This window comes from Phyllostomus hastatus, unplaced genomic scaffold, assembly GCF_019186645.2.
Source record: "Phyllostomus hastatus isolate PE091 unplaced genomic scaffold, TTU_PhHast_1.1 phas_scaffold_1674, whole genome shotgun sequence".
In the NCBI taxonomy this organism is placed as follows: Eukaryota; Metazoa; Chordata; class Mammalia; order Chiroptera; family Phyllostomidae; genus Phyllostomus; species Phyllostomus hastatus.
The window spans coordinates 10,663,352-10,687,984 of record NW_025334011.1 but is presented as its reverse complement, the minus strand read 5'-3'; the positions used below and the strand labels follow the sequence as shown (position 1 = coordinate 10,687,984).

Sequence of the window (24,633 nt, the reverse complement as noted above, 5' to 3'; positions counted from 1 at the left end):
TGAATGCAATGCTGAATCTATACCAGGTACTCTACCATGATCTCACAGTGGTTTTGATTTCTCCCTCTGCAAAGGCCCTGCTGATAAGCACCCCACACAGAGCACCACTGATTGTTCTGACAGCACTGTGGATTTAATCAGCATCACAAGGTTGAGTGCTATTGCAGTGTGAGCCACAACTATTGGAACCATGGAAAAGATCTGACTACCAGAATTAATGATTAAAAACCTTAATTGAAACTCCTTTTCTGAAAACACTGAGAAGTGGTAAAATAAACGCCTAGGGATGGGGGGAGGCAGGGGAGGTTGATGAGAAAAACTGAGAACCAGACTTTTCTAAATCCATATCGCAGTGGTTTATGAACCACCTACCTTGGTCTACAAGTGCTCTGTTTATGAGAGTACCATGAAAGTGCTCTTTTCTTTCCCTTTTTCCTGTGGGAGAGGGAAGCAAGGAAGGAAATGAAAGAGTTCATTTAAGTGCCATAGTCACATAAAGCTAATTTGTAAAAGCTCACTCCAGCTGAATATATTTACAGCCACCACTGGTCCACAAAACTTCAGTTGAGAAGACTAATTGAGATTCTTCAGGAGAACTGCCTTGTCTGTAGCAGTTACAGAGCGTCTCATTAGGCATCTGTCCCTCCCCTTCTCTAGAGTATGAGTCTGACTCTGCTCGCCTGGGTTTACAGTGTGTGCACTTCCCACAGATCCTAACGCACGGTTAGTGTACGGCTGTGGATTCGGTTTGGCAGCATTCATACCTTTTTTTTTTTCGTTGCAAACTAAAGTTGCATTTAATAGGACTGTATTACTTATACTGCAACATTGTTTAAAAAAACATAAACAGCAACTGTGCCCCACCTCTGGGACTGTAACACACAGGCCGCTCAGGTCCCTATTTACCGCCTTTTCTAGCTCACACCAAGAGAAACACTTTCTGTAAAAGAGGATCATTAAAGCTGATGGCTGGAGTTCAGAGACTAGTGAACACCATAAAATCTTATTTTTTACCCATGTTCAATTCTATATTTAGATGCAATATTTGAGCATTTGACTTTTATTAGACCACAAGAGTGTGACACCCATATTTGACTGTTTTTATTTTCCCATTTGACTATTTTCTTCTTTACTTAAATGACATGTGACAGGCTTCTCTGTGTACTTTTTTAAAATGTGTAAAGATGTTGGAGAAATTCGTGTCATGGAAAACTACTTGTTTACTTTAAATGTTTAATCGGAAGACTCTCCCATGAGCTGAAAAAAAATCTCTTGGCATAAATACAGAATACTATTTTTCCCTTTCACTGCTGCTATCTAATATCTAATACTACAGGCTTACAAAAAAGCATGGGATGAAACAAACTAACATAGTATCAAAGTCTCAAGGTCTCTGCCCTTACAGTCATCAATGAATTTTCACGTGCATGAAAGCCATGGTGTGCCCCCGCACAGCCATTTACTTACACGTGTGTATATGTGTATATAATGCCTAAGTCTCAAGTTTGGCTTGATTATTCCATTTGTGCTTTTCATTTAATAAAAAAATATCTACAGATTTGCCTCTTGAAAGGTAACATCATTTTTTCAGAAATATTTCATAATTAACTTCTTCAAGTAAAAGGTGACATTTCTTACTGTTTTAAAATTTAAAGTATTTTTCTTCTAACCAGAATGTAATAACACTTGAATAAATTTTTTTCTTTCAATTTCCAACTACCTTTTTTTATGTCATGCTGATGTAAATTTAGTAAATGAAATTCCATTGACAATTTATTTCAGCCTTTAATATATTTTCTACTAAAACTCAAGCTGTTAAGACAGGAAAATATCACTGGCTTTGTTATTACAAAAAAACAAGTGCGAAATTTTAATTCACAAAGGATGAAAACACAAGACACTGGTCTCACTGTGCATACAATATTACAACACGCTGATTAGCTACAGACTAATAAAACATTTAAGACCACATACACACATATGTACTTTGAAACAAGAAATACAGGACAGTATTAATCACTGATATGTCTATAACTACCGAGAGAAAGAACATCACGGATTTGAGTCTAATTGTTTTCCTGGCACACGATCACTACAGAGGCCAGTCCTAAATCGTGTTGTATTGGCAAGGATATCTTTAGGCAAATATGAACATTCTCTTTGGGGGTTATTCTCCCTGCCCAAGACAATCTGCTTTCCCACAGTCTGGTTTGTCACCAATTGAGCAAGATCACAACAACTAACAATAGTTTTATCACAAACTCAGGTGAGAGGTTTTTAAGATAGATCCTACAAAAAATATTTGTTCCCAAGGAAGGTAATCTATAAATTACAAATGCAATTCTAAGAAAAAGAGACTTTGTTATAAATCATTCACTTTCAAATACTGATGAAGAAATAAAAACTGTGGTAGGGAAGGTAAATGAGGCATTGATATGGAGTGTATAGAAAAGATGTAAAATGAGGAAAATACATTTGCCATAGAAAATATAGATTCAGTTGATTTTTAAAATGAGGTATGCCAGTAAATGCAAAAACAAAAAAATTAAAACCCAAAAGAAACATTTCCAATGGAAAAAATCTCTACACCTCTTATAGTTTTCTTTATTCAGATTAGACATTTCATATACAGTAGTTAATCTAGAAAAATACATTTTAAAAATTTTTCAACAGACCATGCTCTCTGTAACAAAATCTTCCAAACCCTGTTTTTATTGTACAAACCAGTCTACATTAGTAATGTAAAAAGAACTTCTCAAATTTAGCAATGTCATTTTCTATCTGACATACATCTAATTTGCATATAGGTTTCCACTATTCATACTGCGGTTAGAATTCTGTAATAAATTGTTTTCTAATGTATTCTGTACATATTAAATAACCTAAAAGGCTCCTCTTGTAGTGCATTTACCATTTAGCAAGTCTATTCAGTATTGTTCCAGTACCATTTGCATTACAGTGGTTTGCCTGTAAATGTAATTAAAAGCTAAAAGTGCACACAGTTAAATTTCTCAAATAGCGACTTATTTTGGAAGGAAACCTAATATTCACAGAAAAGATTACCAATATAATGATTAGAAATGTAGGGTGAGAATGTACTCTGAGGCTATACAACACAATTATATACATACACTGAAGGATATTAAGTCTTCAGCCTATATTTACATAAGATAATGTCTGTTTCCACAGGGTCATACCAAAAATTCAGTATGGCACTAGATATAATTACGATTGTTAGCTAAATCAGTGTAGCACAGACAGCCCCAAAATACCCTGAACTGAACTATGCTAGATTAAACTCCAGTATATCACAGTGTTTTAAGTAATATTAGTGTGCTGCCCAAACAAGCAACTAAGATAGCCCATAAGGATGCTGTGCAACCTGGGAAAAAGACAGCAAGCCTCCATCAAGGAATTATGTCTGGGTTATGATAAATTTTAGCACTTAGGCTGCATTGCATGCAAAAACCCTGAAAAAGAAATACACAGTTTTCAAAACAGATATACTTCATTTTGTTTAAAATGCCCAGGAGTGATTTCAAATAACTGATAGTAAACATTGTTCTATCAAGTGATGAACCTAACAAATCACGAGAAGAAGTTCTACATTATCCAGTTTGAGGGGAAAAAATGTAGATTTCTTACCAAATTATCCAGTGTGTATGACTGGTTAGAATTGCAAGTTTTGATTTTTACTGAAATTCATCATATGAAATGCAAACATTCAGGATAAAATTAATTCAAAGTTACACACAGTTATATCACCTTGCAACAAAGCAGCAAATATGAGGGCCTAATACCCATCTTGACTCTTCCAGTCCCTTCTGATCCCTCAAAAAAGTGCAAAATCAATGAGTCACTGCTTGGTCGAAAACCAAAATGCAACACGTATAAGGATTTGAAATCTGATAGAATCCGGCTCCTATTCCACAGGTTGTCTTCAAAAGAAATCAACGTCCGAAGATGGAATTAATTTCCAGGAGAATTAATTCTACGATCTGGTTCTGGTAGACAGTATGAACTGCAATATTACCAGTCTCTTTCTCTGGCTTTAACAGGGTGGGACCAAAAACAATTGCTATACTCTGACAGGTCATTCGGTTTTTTTCTCCATTTTCTATCACTCTAAGGGGGAAAAAATACATTGTTAAAAGAGGTAAATTCTTCACATTGTATTACAAATATAAACACTTTGCATTTAGAAATGAGGAATAATACTCATTTTCCTAAGGTACACATAAACTATTTAGCCAAGCAGAATACAGACCAAATGTCATGTGAAGCTTGCTTCTGGATTAACACAGCTGGACAATATAATTACACATACCCTAACAGATTTAAATGTGTGTTATTTTGGCTTAGTGTTTAAAATAAGACACTTAAAATTCAGGTAACAATGCTTATTCCATTAGATTGACAGGGAGAAAAAATTTCATTAGGGCTCAGAGATCAAACTTTGAATTTTACTCATTTTATAGTTTGTTTATTTTAAAAATCTCTCCTACTGAGTCATTTATTTCAGTGTTCTAGTGGTCTTTCAGAAGGAAAAAAATCAGTTATCAAGGTAGCTACCTAGGTAACTTAGAGCAATGATGGCTTTATTTTAAGGTGACTGAACAGTCCTTGTTTAATAACCAATCTCATCTTCACATTAACTTTCGTAACAACTTTTGAACAACTACTACGTATTTGCTAGGCACTATGTAAGTACTACATATATAACATCTACTTGAATGTATTCTTTGTACCAAGCCATTTTATCTATGAGAAACTGAGGCTCAAAGGAGCTATCTTTTTCAAGTTGCAAAGACCGTAAGTAGCACAGCTGGGATCTGAACCTGGATCTGGCCCCATGGGTACACTACACCATGTCTCGTAACTGCAGTTCCCTTATTTTTTGTTTTCCCAAATACTATTTCTCTTTTGTACTGAGACTTGATTACCTTTTGAGATGTCTAAAAAGGATCTGCATTGTATCTTGATTTGGCTTTGGCAACTGTTTGATTAGGTCCTTAACAGCAGTGACTCGCTGTCTTGGTTCTTGTTCTGAAAAAAGATAATAACTAGAAATATTGCATGAAAACTAAAAGCAGTGACATAGTTTTGAAACTGATATTTGGTGATACACAGTGACATCTGGTGGTCATTTTTATAATTTCTGGAGTAAAACAATCCACTGAATAAACTTAGAAAGATGAAACAGAATATAGTGACTGAATCTGTGGAGAGGATTTTCAACATTTAGGAAAAAAAAATAGAAGTAGAATTACACACTTACTAATTGCATTCACAAAATCATTGAAGTGAATAAATGTAAAGAGAGGTTCTGGTAATTCTCGAAAAAACATTTTGAGTGCTCCAGTAATGACATGAATATCTTCCCATTTACTATCATTCAAGTCCAATTTCTCATCTGGAAAAAAAAACAACAACAATAGAGATAGGAAAAATTTTAAATTACTTCAACTAATTCTAACAGTTATGATTATTTTGATGTAACAAGAGGGAATATGATCTTACCATGATTGACTGCAAATCTCAGTTTCTGAATCACTGCAAGGTTGCCACTTACTCTGTATATCCCATCAACATCCAAACCTACGAGACAAATATTTTTACATTTAAAGCACTTGTTTGACTCTTCTAAAAATGCCTACATGTTTCAGAATTCTTATTCATTAACATTAGCCTACATCACATGGGCAAATATTCTTTTCCCCTAAACAGCTTTTTACAGATGCTTGACACAGAAAGGGGTAGAAATTCACTCTGAATTCTGTTTAATACATAGCAACAATTCTATTTTATCATCAAGGAAATCACCTCATTAAACTTTAAATGCCAACAATTGAAGATAAACTTCTGTAGACACCTGGGGATAGTTCACCAAGAAAGCCAGGAGATAAAATCAGCCCACTCACTTTTTATATGCCATCTTATCATGTAAATGCACATATTAGAGTGCTCTCTTAAAAATGCCTGTCATATTAATATTGCTTGATACATAAATTCATACAAGCTAGCAACTAAAATAATGGTTCTATAAAAGCAGCTGATAATTTGAACATTTAGCAATTTCTTTTATATGTGAAATAGAACCATTTGAAATTCACACAATTAAGCCTAAACATTTAAATATTCATTACATGATAATGTTGTACACATTAAACAAAGCTACTCATTTAACTTCAAATAAAAGCAAGCAGCATGGTGTCTGTACTGTCATGCTGACAAAGCAGAGTCAAAGAGATCTGTAACTAGCAGAGATGACAAATAAAGCAAATAATTGTACTAGATGTTTTTAATGATCTACAGGTATACATTAATGATTAGTCAAGATATTAATTTATATACAACTAGTATAAATATTATAAACATTTAAGAATTAACCAAAATAAAAATTAGTTTGTCTTATTTTACAGTAAATGACATAAAAAGGATTAGGTAACTTGATAGTTGATTTAAGTTTTAAAATATCTCATTTTCATTATAAACAGAAGTAACTTTCTCTTAGTAAACACAATCTCTTATCTTCTACACTGTCAAATAATTTCTTAATAAACTCAGCTTTACAATCACTACTTGTTCATATAAGCAAATAAAGGCCAACTCCAAATGGCTTCAAAGAATACAATCAATCATAAGTGCTGAACATTTTAATAGATACCTACAAAGGTCTTAATTAAAAATAAGTATAAACAAGTAAGTTTTTTGCAAACAAGATGGTTTTCTTAACATCTTCTAACTATAAAGAACTTTTGGTTGCATCACTCAAAATCATAAAAATCCTAGGGATTCTGATGGCAAAACAAGGGGCTGGTATGCTTAACATTTTTTAAAAGTCATTTTCTTACCATACTCTTCCACATGTTCAATGCATAACTTCACAAATTTTGGCACCGTGCCATTCTCTCTCTGACAAAGATTAGCAAGATTGGCTCCAAATACCTGATCTGAAAGAGATTTGTTTTTTACAATGAACCACTTTGCTAAAATTTAGCTCACAAAATAGCTAAACTGTTCACAGTGACATGGAAGCCATTCAGTGCATCCAGAATTGTTTGCCACGACTTATGCTTTATAAGGACCTGCACTCTGCCTACCCCCTTCTAATTTCATTTCAAATAATTTCTCTTCTTTACTAAATTCTGTGAACACCCCAACTTATATTTGCTCAAGAACCTTATTACTTTCTACCCCATGTGCAGAAATCAATATGCCCCTAAATTCAGCTCCCCCTCATCTCATTACTCCTGGTCTCAGCTAACTGTCATCTCCACAGGAAAATCCTCTGAACACCGTATCTAGCATCCAGTTACTCTATTTCATTACAAGGTGAGATTCTTCATAGTACACATCATGCTTTTAAGTTATCTTGTCCATCTCTCATTTTTATATGTTTCCTGAGGGCAGGGATCCATAATTCTTGAACACCGATAGGTATTCAAGCCTAGCACTTAGACACTCGAGTACTCAAGCATATGCATGCTTATCAGGTGCCAACACTTGATTTCACAAAGTATGTTTCAAAGGCTGTTCTATTAATTTTTCAACCCAAAGTTTTGAAATGCCACATTTGTGCTAAGCATTCAGGAAAACAAACAAAATATTTCAAGTGATGAATAATACCATAAAATGGCAACTGTTTATATTTCTCACTGAATAGGCCCAGTGAACAAACTAGTGGCTGTGTGCATTTTGATTAATTTGTTGGTTTTTTCCTTTTTAAGGTTCCAGACTCAAAATGCTAAATTCATATGATTATCTGGAAGTACTTGTTTGTCTATAACTCTTTCTGTTGTTAATCTGAAACACTTAATTAGCTGAACTCTTCCTGGAAGTTTTAAATCTTTCAAATAAAACCCACTTGTGTGTTTTAATTTAGATACTTTCCAAATAGAGGTTCCAATGATGGTCTTTGTCATAAACATCACAGAGACAAAAAGATATATATCTTTTACTTATATCTTTATTTACAAATAACTGTCACTCTTTTGAGTCATGTATCTAAAAAAATTTACCTTTGGGATTAAACTGCTTGTGAGAACTAAATGTATATACATGTATATTGTATCTTCTTTAAAATCATATTTTGTATTTCTGAAGAATGCCTTTTTATGAAGAGACGATCCTACCCATTATGGTGCTTTTTTTTGAAATAACAAATGTATATAAATTAGGGAAGAACACCTTACACTAATTTTTAAATTACCTTAAATGAGAACTGAAAACAAGAACAAAATTGCTTGTTCAGTATTTTTCTTCTTTCTACTGTTAATGACTGTTTATTTAAAATTTCTTCTGATCTGTGCACCTCAAACTAAAAATCATATCTTTTAAAAATCTGCCACCCATCTGATCAAATTCATGTAGTTATTTCCTCTTGTACAGGGTTGCTAAAAACTTAGTTTGGTATTTATGTCTGCTCAATGCTTTAGTTAAAATAAACTCTTTATGTACATAAAAAATCAATTTTAATTACTCAAATATATTTTAATCACTGAACTTAAAAGCTTTATGAATAAGGAATAAGAACATTCTTACAGCTGGAAAATTTTTCAGTTTTTAAATTTCTGATTATGGCCAAATTCATTATTATAGACATCACTTCTACCTACCTTTAATATAACCCTTTTCACGAACAGCTTGCAAAGTGGGGCGCCGTGTAAGAAACTTCTTTAAGTTTTTCTTGGTTTTTTTCTGTTCTGAAGAATCAATGCTAGACACTTTCATGGCTTAAAACAGATATTAAGTACTTCATAAAATAAAAACTTTTTGAAAAAAGTATTTTCAACTAACACTCAAAATATATTAATCTCATATGTAAAAATCACAGTATAAATTCAGTTATTCTAACTTTAATATGATTTAGAGTAACATATGAAAAATCAAATAAGTGCATACTCAAAGTGACAAATCAAGACATTTTTTTTTAATCACTAAGCACTGACCACAAACTGTACCTTCTATGGTATATGTATTAAGGCATTCCTAAGTTACTCTAATTTATATTCGCTATTTCATAAATGATATAACTTATCTTCTTTGACCCTCCATCAGTTTTAGAAGGTAAAAAAAGACCAACAAAAAAAAAATAATAAAACATAAACAAAAAATCCCTATTCTTCCCTATCCTTACTGAACTAAGGTGGGGGAGAGAAAGAAAGAGATCATAATTATTTGTAGTTTAGACTAAGACTCATCATAATTATCTGTACTCTGAACTAAGAAAACTTTGGAAAATGTGCTATGTTGCCTTTAGTACTGATTTCAATTACAATAAGACTAAAAAAATAAATTTCTTGAAAAATAACTACATTTGAGGAAATACTATATTAGTAAAGAATTACAATGATAACATTTTTATCTGTTTACACTGTTACATGGTGACAATGTCAGTAATCGGCCTAAACTTCATTGGAAATATGTAGATTTGTTAAAATACATTAAACAAAGTTCAGAGTCATAGCTAATAGCCTATTTAAACAATGTAATTCACAAGGGGCCCACAGTAGACAATGCTATTCTTAAAATTAGCTGCACTTGCAGAGACATATCCTAGTCCAGAGGAAGCTGCCTGATGTCCAGTATGGAACCACTGTATATATTCCGTGACTTTGGACTTTTTAAAGTGTAAGACTGTACCTGGGATCGTAAACAGTAATTACATGTTTCTAAATCAATAAAGTTCACCTTTGTAGAGACCTTAAAAGAAGTACATCTTAACATGTTTTTTTCCCTCTTGAAGTATCACAGTATTTCAAAATTAATGACTCTCTAGGGATGCACATGATGAGGTTGAACAGTGATATGAGTTAGTTAACAAGGAGAGGACTGAAATATTGAGATTGCAAGTACTTAACCTTATAGCTTTCTTACAATATTGGAGATTTCACTCAGATATTTATTTAAAATGTTTGAAAAGCAAAGAGAATAAGTTCACTCAAACCAACAGCTAAATAAAGAAAGAATAACTTACAACGAAGTTTTTTAGGATCCTTATGGTCCTTTTCTTTATCATGCTTTTCTATTCCTGGTGAATCTGGTATTTCCTCTTCAATTGCTTCTTCAGCTTCTACTGTCTATGGGTTAGATATTTCCCAAACACACATTACTTTTGATTACTTTAGATTTAACAGCACATAATCAGTGACTGGCTCTTCTAGATAATTTTAGGGAACTAAGTAGCATATATACAGTAGGTATGATTTAGATATTTGATCAATCATTTAAAATTATTCTTTTTTCCCTTTAGATGGCATTAATTCTGAATTCCCAAAAATAAAATATTACTGATAAGTCACAGGACAATGGGTTTACATCGACGATGAAGCAATCTTGCCTCACTTTTGATCAACCACATATTTAGTGACAGAAATAACAGTTAAAAGGTCAGGCTACAATCTGTGGTGATAGAACAGGATGAAGCTACACACTGAAAAAAAAGTGTAAGATAAAATAAAGTTGAACAGCCAATGGTGTATTAATTTTTCACACCAATGAGCTTTTTAAATTACAGTTTGGGTCGATAATTAATCATTACTCACAGACTTGTGAATGTTAAGCACTGAAAGAAATGTTAGAGATCCTCGTCCACAGTCTACCCATGATCACTTTTACAGGTCAGAAAACTAGACCGAGTTCCCAAAGCCAACCTGGCTTTGCCTTTCACACTGAGACATTTACTCCACTAGGAATTTAATTTTGTATATAATGTAGGGAAAGGTTCAGATTTCTTCTTGAATATCCAGCTGACCCAGCCTCATTTACTAAAAAGTTTATTCTTTCTCACTATTCTACAGTGCTCCATCTGGCATAAGTGTCCAAAGGTACAGGGATCTGTTCCACAGATCTTTGTATCTATCCAGTATGGATATGACATTGTATTAATTATCATGACATATGCTAGATCAAGCCCTTGCACATTCTTCTTCAAAAAAGTCTTGGGTATTTTTAGCCCTTTGCATTTCTGTATGAATTTTAGAATAAGCTTCTGAAGTTCCACCAGAAAACCTAGTGGGATTTTGAATGAGATTCAAAAATCTCAAATCTATAAATTTATAAATCATTTGGAAGTATATCTTTACATTACTGAGACTTTTAGTCTCAATGAACATGATGGTCGAACATGATACTTGTCATTTAATTAGATCTTCTTTGATAAAGTTTCGTAATTTTCCCTTCAAAGGATTTGCAGATCTTGCACATTCACTCCTCAGTCTCTTTTGCCACTCAGTAAACAGTATATATTTTGAAATTTCATAGTCAGTAATACATTCCTCTCTTTCACTTGGTTCCCAGACCCTAAAGGGTTAAGTTTAAGAAAAAGCAAACAAAACAAAACCCACTTTTTCTGTAAGGTCTTCCTTAGCCCCTACACTAAGTTATCCCCTACTTCGTCAGTGTTTTTATTGTATGTTGTACATCCTATAACATCACGAAAACTCATCACATGTCATCATATGAACTGTTCAGTTGTCTGTCTTGAGTGGTCTTCTGTCTTTACTGGCAAGCTCCACATAAAGGTGCTTTATCACCCAGTGTGTACGGCATACACACACATTTGTCAAATGAATGCAGCCAGACTTGCTTTCAAGAAATAGTGAGCAGATTACTGTGACTGGAGCAGAAAGCCCATATTGGGTAGACTGGATGGCACAACTGAAAAGACACATTGGGCTCAGGCTGTTGAATTTTAATGGGAGTCAAAGAAGGTTTCTAAGCAGGAGAGGACTGTAGAATTGACATTAGGAAGTTTCAGATAGCAATGGCATTATGGATGGATTGGTGGGACATGAGATGAAATAAGGAAAACTGTTTAAGAGGTTACTCTTAGTATAAATATAAAGGCCTGTGCTGGGTTCAGGAATAAGTGGAAAGGAAGGAGCAAGATTCAGAAATATTACAGAATATTATAAACTACAAAGGAAGAATATATATACTGTACACAGACCGATGAGTCATATGCTAGAGGAAGTAAAAATTAGGAGGAAAAGTTAACTATACTCCAAAAGTTAACTATATTCCAAATCTGGGTGTTCTGAACTCGAATGAATCATAGAATTTTGCAACTTGAAAGGATACTTAGAGGCAATCAAATCCAACTTCCCTATTTTATAAGTGACATGCTGGGGCCCATGGTGGTAAAAAACCTTGATCACAAAATATTAATTAGGAGGCTTCACCTATAAATCCTCTGAAAGATATCTTAATCTCTACTAAAGCCAGTCATCCCCAACTTTTTTCTGTCTTCACTTAGTTTAAAAACCGTAACACACTCATTCTTGTCAATGACATACCGTTCTTATTTAGGAGCCATGCCCCCATACAGTGAGCAACAAAGAGTACAGTCTAAGAAGGCAGAGCCCTGAATACAAATCTGAGATTCTTTTTGGTTGCTATGTATGCAGGAAGAGATTTACCAGGAACACAAGGGCACTGGTAGCAGGAGGGGGCAGAGCTGGAACACCTGACAACACCTTTGGGGATGGATACAGAGACGTGTCACTAGGAAAGAGAAAGTGCTAATAAAGAGACTATAGCTTTATCCATTTCACAATTTTTCATAGGACCTGTTTCCGCCAAACAGTACTATTTCCAACTCATTCGGACACTGAATAAACCCTATGTACTAGGCACAATCTGACTGCCCCTTCTTATTGAAGTATTTCTTTTTGGACCAATGCCTCATGTGAAAATTAATTAAAATGACTTAAATATTTTAAACAGTTAAACGTTATATAAATGAGAATGTTAAATCATTTACCAACTCCTGGGAATTACTAAGGTGACCATCATCTTCCCCACCACTGTAAAATGTGTTTTTTCATATAACTTGGAATCTAGATATGTAGTAACCAATCAAAAAGCCAATGAGAAAAGCTGCTCTGAAGTAAAATAAATTGACCTAAATCAAACACATACCTGATTATTGATGGTAGTACTAAGAACTTTAAACCAATCATTAATAAAAGTGTCGTTATCAGACTGAATTAGCAGTTCTGTTCCTTGACGGGTTTTTAGCTTTAGAGAAAAAGAAAAAAGAGAGAATGGTTACTGCTTACAACCAAATAAATGAATACATTTATATTCAAACTCTATAAAACCACCAGCAGAAGATTAGATGCCATATTTTATATTATTTGATGAAAGGTTTAAGTACTACACAGCAATGGAATATTTTTATTTTAGTATAAAACACCACCTGAATCATTTTATAAAACATTAAGTTTTTCTCACAGTAAATTCTCAGTGAAAATCTAATGTTTGAGGGTCCCAAATTCCATTGTATAAATGTCAAAAAATGCTGAATCTAATACTTTATCACTAAAAAATATGTTCAAGTATCAAAGCTATACAGTTTAAATTAGAACTGAAACACAATTCATTTGTAAAGAAAGAAAACATGGTATTTTTATATAAATCTGAGAACTTTTTCCCCTCTGATTAAAAATGTAGGAAAAGAATGTACTGGGTTAGCCCAAAAGTCCATTTAGTTTTTTTCTGTAAAATAAAACACAAATTTTTAATTTCCCCTAAAAATTTACTGATAAATTTACCGATTTGGATATTTTGAGTATGTCGGCTATCTCCTGCTATTGGCTTCTAGTGGATAGAGTCTAGGGGTGCTGCTAAGTATCTTTCAATGCCTAAGATAGCCCCACAGCAAAGAATTATTTGGTCAAAATGTCAAGAGTACCAAGAAACTTTGCAAACCACTTTTGACACATTAAATCAATCACAGCACCTTCTCCATACACTGCACAAATCTTTTTTGTGTGTTTCAATTGAGTTTTTACCTTTCTTGAAACAATAAAGCATAATGTCAAAAAATGTTGCATATTTTTCTTCCATCTTCAGTATTAAAATGGCTGCACAAAAATTCACCAATTTGGTATTTTTTCTTAATGCACACTGATATGACAACTGTCACAGTACAATCTAACAAAATTGTTTTGAATGAAGGCAGACAACTAGGCACTACCAGAGCCATTGTATGGAAAAAAAAAATAAATGAACTTTTTGGTCAACCCAAAACTAAGAGTTGGACCTTCATTATTTCCAATTTAACAGACAAATATAATGACTTAGTACAGAGACAGCACAGACTATTTATGTCACATCCCTTTGGGGCAGACACATTACTAAATTTACTAAATAAAGTATCAAATAATAAACTAACTCAAGTAAAGATACTATTGTATTATGCTATATGAAAGCAATAACCAATTTATGTATAATTTCCTTTGCTTAAAGTTTCTTAACACTTGATTGAGGAAGAATTTCAAGGTAATTGGAGAAAGCATTTCCCCTATTTTCTAGTTGATAACTGTTTTTATTTTTTCCTACAGGGACATATGGCAGTGTTTCTCAAACAACATTCGGAGACATATGCTTCAAATACAGTTCCTGAAGTAATGTTCATAAAAGGTATTTGACCATGGAATCCTTTTCATTCTGGAATCAGTTACTGACACTACAAGAGTAAATGGGAAAACAGCAACTTCCTCATTTCTTTCTAGAGAGTAGGTCAAGTCAGTCAACCAATACTCCACCCTAAGATAACTCTGTTAGAGGTTCTTAAAGATAAGGAAAAATATAGTGTCTCTGCTTAAAAGGACATAAAAAACCCTCTTACAAATTGTAACTCAAGGTACTCTAAAATAAATGCTATTTTAAAAGATAAACAAAGAAGAAGCATTCGTGTTATGGTAACGTTTCTTATGGGCTTGAAAGATCCGTAACCTTTGACAAACAGAGGCTGGAATGAGACAGCACCCAAGGCAAAACAATAAAGAGTGAAAATCATAGAGGCAGGAAAAGAGCGAATAATCCAACCTGCCTAGACAACAAGCTAGGAAAAGACTAAAACATGGGTAGGTAGGATCTGGAAAACTGTTTGCACAGACAGCCTCAAAAATTCATCCTATCTCTGTATCTGCACTAACCTAGAATGTGACTTAGCTGCTCCTTAATGAGCAGGTGGACTCTAGCTCCCCACAACCCTGAATACTGAGCTGGCCTACTCACTTGTTTTCACCAATGGAAGACATGTGACTTCTAAATTTAGGCCTCAAGAAGCCTTATAGCTTCTCTCCCCCACTCTTCAAACCCTGATATCCTCAGGTAAAGAAGCCTGGGGTACACTCCTTGAGAATGAAAGCTCTTGTGGAGAAAGAGGCCTGGCAAACAGCCCCAGGGCTGTGAACTACACCATACAGCCCCAGTCAAGCCACTAGATGACTGAAGTCTCATGAAAGGTTCCAAGTGGGATCAGAAGAATCATTCAGCTCATTACAGGCCAAACTGAGCAAATAAAATGATTCCTTTCTTAAGCTGCTAAATTGTGGAGTAGTCTGACTGTAAGCAATAAATAACTGATGCAAAATCATACATTACTGGAGAGGGGTTTTAATGACAAAATGTATTTTTTAATATTAGATTTCATAGGTAAAGGAAACCACACCCTTTTTATTGTTGCTGGGGGAGAGCAAGATTTGTGAAACAAAAGCTTGTAATATATAGTCTGAGACCCAATAATTTATGCAAATAAAGCCCTGATATTCACATCAGCTTTTTTTTTAAAGATTTTATTTATTTATTTTTAGAGAGGGAAGGGAGGGAGAAAAAGAGAGAGAGAGAAACATGCGGTTGCTGGGGGCCGTGGCCTGCAACCCAGGCATGTACCCTGACTGGGAATCGAAGCTGCAACACTTTGGTTTGCAGCCTGCGCTCAATCCACTGAGCTATGCCAGCCAGGGCTCACATCAGCTTTTTAAAAAATTATAATAAAAAAGGACTTAATGATAAAATTTGCCAAAACTAATCACACTAAAAGACCATTTTCTAACATAACTCAAAAAAGATCTAATTACTACAATTAAGAATGTGAATTATACTCAGAAAAAAATTTATTACCTCCAATACATTCTTTTTGCTGGATTTATCCTTTGAAGCCATCTCAATTGTTGCCCCCTTAAGGTCCACTGTGAACTCTGGTTTGGACTGATTACTCCCGAACTTCATTTAGAAGAAAGGAAAAACATTTATGTGATATTCACGTACATGTGTACATTCAAAAACACTTAAGGCTGATTTCATATTATTAACAATAAATCAAACAGGTGATTATCTCAAAGACTTCTTCCTCTATTATAAAATAAAAATTACAACTTTAAAATTGAAAAATGTCTGTAAGACATGAACATACAATCAAGGAAAAGGAAACAAATGGCTCAATTTCTATTGTAAGAAAAATACAAAATAAAACCATATTGAAATCTTTTCACCCAACAGTGTGGAGGGAGGGAGGGAGGTAGGAAGGAAGGAAGGAAGGAAATCAAAACATATGACGAAAAACTAGGCTGGTGAGGCCCTCCTATGTAAGTGGGGTATAACGTGGGGTATAAATTGGAACAACTCCTAGAGAAGGAAAACTGGTAATTCTGTATTTACAAATTTACAAACATATGTATTCTTTGGCTTAGCAATTCCATTCCATTTCTTGACATTTATCTTAGACTTAACATGACTATAAAATAATGTGTTCAAAAAGGTAAAGCAATATATGTTTAAATAATATCTTGCAGATATTAAACCTAATAAACATTCCCTGAATATGATTTTGTGATTTCAAGAGTTATTTTCTTATCAACTATTTATGTTGTCAGTAACTACCAATACTTTATGAAATAAGAAAACTTTTAGCCCCATGTTCTTTTATTCAGCCTTTGTTAGAAATTATAACTAGAGCCAGATGCTACAAAGCTTTAGCAATTTAATGAGGAACTGAAAAGAATAGGAAGATAGTTAACACATAGGTGGTTCAAAAAGAAAAAGCATTTAGCATATTTTCTCAGACTGTAAGGCACAGCCATCCCCGCCTCTCTTGGGAGGAAAAATGCAGGGGCAACCCTGCTCCTGCCTCCTGTGACCCCACTCCACTGCCCACCCCCACCACAGAGAGCTAGGGAAGCTACATTTGGACCGTAAGACACACCCCCTTCCCCGCCAAGGTTGGGGGAGTGAGTCTTATAGTCTGAAAAATAGGTAACTAGCTATTCAGTAAAGCATGTAAAAAAGAGAGAAGAGCAAATAGCAGAAAATCTATGTTAAGTGTAGTCCTACACTGTACTTGCTATCATTAACTTAAATTTTTGTTTAGTCTGTTAACTAAGAATAGAAAATAGCATTCGTATGTTATTAAAAAATTTGGAGGTTTTAAAATCTTTAAGGGCTGATAAACTGTAATCTTAAAGTCATAAAGATTTGTTAGAGGAAATTTCATTTCCTTAAATATTTAAGTCAAATTAGGTGTGTCAATGGAAATGGATCTTACCCACCAACCCTGTGATAACTTATTCACTATTCATAATGTCAGTGAGTCTACTCAATAGTTTCACATTTAATAAATGGTTCAACTTCATCTTTTTATTCTTACTCCATCTTTGTAGCTAGCAATGTGAATTAAATAAGTACTTGTTACAACAAAAATTTAGGATATTATATGGAATATTTATTAGTGTACTCAAAATAAAAATGATAAAAATTTAAACTATTCTACAAATTCTTGGCCCTTTTAAAAGTACCTTTTGTCATTCAAAAGACATTCAATTAACCATAAAGCTACAATGGACATAGATAACTTTCTGAGCAAAAATGATAAATATCCAAAGTTATTAAAACTTAAATGCATATACATTTAACAAAATGATAATCAATTTGCCACTACATGCTCTGCAGATGGCTTACTACATATAAATTAAGGTATAAATAGCTAACCAAATAAGATCTAACAACCAGAGGAATGCTAGAAAGGTGCATTCAAAATGGCTGGCAAAGTCTTGTGTTCGTTATGCCTTCTTTATCAAAATCTAGTCTCAGTTTTCGCCACTGGAATCATCCTCAAATAAAATTCATGGCCAAGAATGAAATTACTGTGGCAGGGGGCACGCAACAAGAACACACAGCGACAGCTGAAACAGGGCCAGGTTTTACATAATGTGGCAGCAGACTGATGACTGACAGAGCTTTTCCCAAGAAGAAAGCAGAGAATGCAAGAGCTCAGAGACTGAGTCCTGTTGGCAGAATGACTTGATGGAAAAAGGGAAGAAAATGACAAGGCCGTAACACGGCACACTGGAAAATGACACACAAGAGAAGAGCACAATGGAACCAGATTAAGACAAAAATTACAATTCTACAAGCAGATACAACTTGGCAAAGCTGAATTTCCAAATACTTTTGCAAAGGCCCCAATTTTATCTCAGAATATTTTATGAATTTGTTGTTACATACATTCACACTTTATTTTTAAGATTAATGCTTGATAGAACATTATACATTAAACAGACCTGTCTTGGCTATAATCACACCAAAGGACTTCACCACAGGGGTAATAGAAGTCATTTCTGGTCCTCTGCCATCTTGCTCAGTCCCCTCCTCAGAAATCCTAAACTTCCTCCTCCTGCTCTGCTGGTCGATGTCCTCTGGTAACCCTTTCTAAGTTTCAGATGGCCCTACCATCTAGGTTGCCTGCTCCTTCCTCTAGGAAAGTAGTTTTCGAACAGAGGTGATTTTGTCCCCCAAGGCACATCTGGCAATGTCCGGAGACATTTTTAGTTGTCACACCAGGAAGGATGGATGGGAGGAATCGGTGCTACTATCATCTCCTGATCACACTGTAACACATAGGACAGCTCCTACAACAAAGAATTATCAGCCCTCAAAAGTGACTATTTGTAGAAATTTGAATAACTAATAGTATCTGTATGATAATTTGTAAGATACTCAAGGAGCATGATTAATGTTATCGGAGACAGAGCATATAACAAAGCATATGACACACTGTACTGGATCAATACATTCAGAGTTATAATACAACTGTGAATGTGTTGATTTTCCCCATTATAATGTAAGCTATGAAAACAGAAACCATGTAATTTATTACCAAACCCCAAAGTTTAACTCAATGCCCAGAATATAGCAGCTTTTCATGTATGTTGAACAAATGAGGTGAAATGAGGTAAGAAAAAAGTCTAGTTTATATTAATGATACAACTGGCAAATAACCAGTATTTTCCAGAAAACCAGTGGAATGTATCTACCCTTATGGAGAAGGAAAAGCTCACTGGATGCTTGGATGATTTAGCATCTATACAAAAATAAATCTTCTATAGTGGAGTTGCATCCACACATATACATTTCATTTATTCAATTTTAGTTATCATTTATTCAATTTTAGTTATCCATGAAACCAAAAATAAATACAAAGCATGAATGAGTTTGATCAGCATCCCATCAATAAGTAAATGCCCTGGAGTGCGTATAAAATTTGAATCAACTACTTCCTCACGTAGATCTTGGTTTAGGTTTTTGCACTGGATAAATCTAACTTTTAAAGAACCATTCATCTATAACATGACTCCTAACATAAACCATGCAAACTCAACTAAAGGAAAATCTGTCTCTTCCAAAATTAAAGGAAAAAATGAGCTTTGCTAGAGACTGAGTTCTAACACAGTATTTTCCAAAGAGAAACGCAAGGGCAATTTTTACTATAGGTATAGGTGATTTTTGTCTTATGTGACAGCATTAGCATCTCATCCTCAGGTAAGAGGTTACATTTTACCTACAATAGATTTAACTGGTCTGAGCAGAGAAACAAAGTTAGGATTCTTTGAAATCTCTTTTGTACAATCATTATTAGAGTTAATAAAGAAGCATCTTAATTGGCATTTTGTAACATAAAAATCAGGAAACAACCTAAGTGTCCACCCTTAGAACAAATTATGAAACATCTGCATAGTATAATATTATTTAACCCTAAACAAGATTGAAGATTGTTATGAGCTGAGTGGACTGATTTCCAATATAAACTACTAAGAGAAAAAAGAAGCAAAGTACAAAAGTATACATAATGTGACAGCTTTTGTTTATAAAAAAAATGTAAGATATATATTGTATTTGCTGATTTTTACATGAGGAAACACAGAAGGAATTAAGCAGAAATTAACAAAAATAGCTACAAAACAGAAACATCCTGCATACTAAATCAATTTTTAATACTTATGAATGTTGTATATGCCAAAATACATTATATACACACACTTTTTATTTGAATAAACTTATTTGCTTTTACTTGGGCCATTTAAATTAGTTTCCATTCCCTTAATATGTGTTACATATAGGAAGAAAAAAGCTAGGCAGTCTGAGATTTTTATACTTGCCATAAAATAAAAATTAGGAATTGACTGCATAACCAACCATTTTACCATATTCCAAATCTGGTCAGCTTTTATTGAGACTACAAAACACAGTGTAACTATATTTTATTTAATTATATTGATCTGAAATTATTATTTATTATTTTAATCCTCACCCATGAGACATACTCACTCATATTTAGATATAATGTCACTCTAAATTTTTGTCTTATATGATAAATATCACTCACTGATATTTAGAGGGGCAGGGAAGAGGGAGAGAAACATCAATATGAGAAACATTGGTTGTTTCTCTTACATGCCCCAAAGAGGGACTGAACCCACAACCTAGGCATGTGCCTTGACCAGGAATCAAACCCATGACCTCTCAGTTTACAGAATGATGCTCCAACCAATTGAGCCACTTTGGCCAGGGTGATTATTAGATGATGTCTGTCCAGAAAAAGTCCGGCCACTGTTAATATAACGAGAACAGTTTGCATCACATAGATGTAACCTGGACACCAAGGAGAGTGGGCTAGAATGTACATGTGTGAACAGTGATGACCTCACTGTACTCATCAGTGGGGGCAGTAGATGCTGTTGAGTGAGCATGTGTACTGTGTGGCTGTTGCATTCAAAATGGCTGAGCAAGTAAAGCAACAAATCTGTATCAAATTGTGCGTTAAACTTGAATACTCCTCTGTGGAAACTATCTGGATGATTCAGAAGGCCGCAGCTATGGGCAACTGGTGATTGGCAGCTTCATCACGACAACATGCCTGCTCACATATCATATATCGTGCAGAGTTTGTTAGTGAAACATCCTATCACCCAAGTGACTCAGCCCCACTATAGCCCAGATTTGGCACTCTGTGACTTCTGGTTTTTCCCAGAACTAAAATAAACTTTGAAAGGGAAGAGATTTCAGACAGTCGAGGAGATTCAGGAAAATATAACAGGGTAGCTGATGGCAACTGGGAGAACTGTGTGAGGTCCCCAGGTGCCTACTTTGAAGGGGACTGAGGTGTTACTGTCCTATGTACAATGTTTCTTGTATCTTCTTCAACAAATATCTCTATTTTTCATATTACATGGCTGGATACCTTTTGGACAGACTTCATGTATTATTAACAACATAGTAATAAAATTTCATATAAACGCAAAAATTCAAATAGTAAACCCCTAAAGGTAAAATTTCATTAAGAATTCTACAATTTCAATATTGGCTAGGTCACTGAATTTTAAACTGTGTTTCTCAAGTTGCACTTAATTATACCTAATACATGTTAAGCATTCAAAAAGTGTTAGCTATCATAATAGCATAATTATAAGTGTCACCACTTATAATTTTTAGTATTTGTACTACAAATCACTGAGGAGTAATAGTAGTAAACACTCAAGTACACAAAAACCTCCACAATCCTACAAGTAATGGTGACATTTCTTTTTCTTTGTAAAAGCTGGCTGATATTACATATAGACATGAACACCTGAATCAATGACTAGTATCCAGGGGTCAGATCATAGTTCAGGTGGAGTTTGACACAGTCTGCTTATTTTCTGACTAAGTATCTCAAATAGCAAAGTCGCAAACATTATCGTGATGCTTAAAGATGCTCAAATCACTATAGCTTTAACACCCTGAAAATGGATCAAGAAATTTATTTGTTTTATCATGTCTAAGCAGTAGGCCCATCTTTCAATTCAATGGATAAAACAGAATTTGTTGATTTTAATATAACTACTAACTAGACTTCTAATTAGCCCTCTTATTACTCTGATGAGTCAAAATGCATCTTTTACTAAGAAAACTTCATTTACTTTTTCTTTAATTTATTAAATTTATTGGTGTGACACTGGTTAATAATATTATATAGGTTTCAAGTATACAATTCTATTATATATCATCTGTATGTTGCATTGTGTATGTTGCACCCAAAGTCAAGTCTCCTTCCATCACCATGTTTTTGGCTCCCTTTACCCTCTCCTACCTCCTCCCACCTCCCTTCGTCTCTGGTAGCTACCATGCTGCTGCTTGTAGCTATGAGGTTGTGTTCATTTGGCTTGTTTGATTGCTGCTTTCTCTTTTATATCCCACGTATGAATGAAATCATATGTTTCTTGACTTTTTCCATCAGACTTACTGCACTTAGCATAATATTCTCAAGATCTAATCATATTTTTGCAAATGGCAGTTTTTCATCTTTTCATTTAGTTTTATTTTCACACAAGCTATAGCTAGGACTGAGGAATACTTCATGAACTTCAGGAACAATAAATAACATCCACATAATTTAAGTGTATTGCAATATAAAGCCTCCAAAGAAAGGAAAGACTTACCCAACTTGTGCTACTTCCTTGAGTTTTGGTAAAGAGTAGAGATGAACCCTGCAAGACGGCCCAAGAAGACAACCAGTTCTTTCTGTAATTACAAAAATGACCAGTGAAAGTTCAACTCCCCAGTTTTTCCAACTAAACTTTAAAAATTAAAGGCTAGTGGTTATCAAGGTTGTCCACGATTCACAGTCACTACTAACATTCTCATTGTTTTTACTGGGGATATAAGCTTACTGGACATTAATAATTTATTGTCCCAACCTGACCATAAAGGTGCCCAAACAAATAAAATTAATCAGATACAAGTTATCAGAATAACTATATATCTAACTATTCTTACATGGTACTAATCCTCCAGCACTCTGAATATAAAAATATATAAAGGAAAAGCCCATTTATTTTCATTCAATCCACACTCCAAAGGTTACCAATGTTTACCCTTTAAGGGAAGTCAATTGCTGGCATACTAAAATTGATATCAAATATGTCCACTACAGGAATTTACTAATGCTTACCTTACAGCCAAACATGTGGCCAGTTTTTGAAAACTCTCTAGGCACTCAAACAAAAAGGTTTATTCTCAATTTTCAGAATGCATAATTTGGTATCTATTGATTAGACCTACATTATTATTTTATTTCTTTTCATATCTAAACTTCAAGTTTATTAAGAAAAAATAAAGTTTATTACTACTCAGTCAAATAATATTTCACAAGAATACTCAATGGAAAAATACAATCTTTTCAGTAAGTGGTGTTGGGATACCTGGATATTCACACTTAAAATAATGAAATGGGACCCACATCTTAAAACACTCAACAAAAGTTAACTCCAAATGGATTAAAGACCTGAATGTATGACCTGAAACCATGAAACTCCTAGACAAGAACACAGAATAAAACTCCTTGACGTAAGTCTTGGTAATACTTTTTAAAATATGACACTTAAAGCACAAACACAGAATAAAAAATAAACCAGTGGGACTACATCAAACTAAAAAGCTCTGCACAGTGAAAGAAACTATCAACAAAGTGAAAAACAACCTATGAAATGGGGAAAAAATTTGCAAACTATAAATCTCCTAAGGGGTTAATATCCAAAATACATGAAGAACTCATACAACTGAAGAGTAAAAAATCAAATAACCCAATTGAAAAATGCGTGAAAAATCTGAACAGATGTTCCTTGAAAGAAGGCATATGAAAGGCTAACAGGCACATGAAAAGATGCTCAAATCACTAGAGCAAATTAAACTGCAATGAGATATCACCTCATACCTGTTAGAACAGCCATCATCAAAAAGAGAAGAGATAACGAGTGATGTGGAGAAAGAGAAACCTTATGCACTGCTGGTGGGATTATAAACTGGTACAGCCACTATGGAAAACAGTATGGAAGTTCCTCAAAAAATTAAGTATAGAACTCCTTCATGAGCTAGCAATTCCACTTTTGGGAATATATCCAAATGAAATAAAGACACTAACTTGGAAAGATATTTGCACCCCCAAATTCATAGTAACATTACTGACAATAGCCCATACAAGGAATCAGCCTAAGGGCTGACTGATAGATGAATGAGTAAAGAAGTTGTGGTATATATACATATAATAGCATATTATTCAGCCATTTAAAAAAAACCAAAAACAAAAAACAAGGAAATCCTGCCATTTGTGACAACATGAATAGAACTTGAAGGCATATGCTAAGTGAAATGTGTCAGACACAGAAAGACAAATACTATATGATTTCACGTTTATGTGGAATCTTCAAAACAAAATAAAACCTCACGGGAAAAAAAAGCGGAGGGGAGGGGAAGTCAAAGGAACATGTTGTCAAAAGTACGAACTTCAGTTAGAACATCAGTAAGTACTAGGCATGTGATGTGCAGCGTGATGATTACAGCTAACACTGCTTTATGACATACAGGAAAGTTGTTGAGAGCGCAAATCCTGTGAGTTCTCATCACAAGGAGACAATTTTCCCTTTTTTTCCTTTTTATTTTATCTATATGAAAAGATGGGTATTAGCTGAACCTACTGAGGCAATCATTTCACAATATATGTAGAACAAACCATTATGCTATATGCCT

At 34.1% G+C, this 24,633-nt stretch overlaps 1 protein-coding gene across 3 annotated transcripts in view; it reads right to left on the bottom strand.

Moving 5' to 3' along the window:
• Positions 1-1,765: 1,765 nt before the first annotated feature.
• ARHGAP12 (Rho GTPase activating protein 12) overlaps positions 1,766-24,633 on the bottom strand; it is a 111,265-nt gene continuing 88,397 nt past the window's right edge. For all 3 annotated transcript variants that reach the window (XM_045857884.1, XM_045857886.1, XM_045857885.1), the window contains 10 exons: positions 22,548-22,629; positions 15,919-16,020; positions 12,925-13,023; positions 9,980-10,082; positions 8,619-8,735; positions 6,855-6,953; positions 5,521-5,598; positions 5,279-5,413; positions 4,944-5,046; positions 1,766-4,125 (listed from right to left, as the gene is read on the bottom strand). In XM_045857884.1, coding sequence (XP_045713840.1) covers positions 3,951-4,125; positions 4,944-5,046; positions 5,279-5,413; positions 5,521-5,598; positions 6,855-6,953; positions 8,619-8,735; positions 9,980-10,082; positions 12,925-13,023; positions 15,919-16,020; positions 22,548-22,629 — 1,093 coding nt within the window. In that variant the 3' untranslated portion in view covers positions 1,766-3,950. The remainder of the gene's footprint in view (positions 4,126-4,943; positions 5,047-5,278; positions 5,414-5,520; positions 5,599-6,854; positions 6,954-8,618; positions 8,736-9,979; positions 10,083-12,924; positions 13,024-15,918; positions 16,021-22,547; positions 22,630-24,633) is intronic.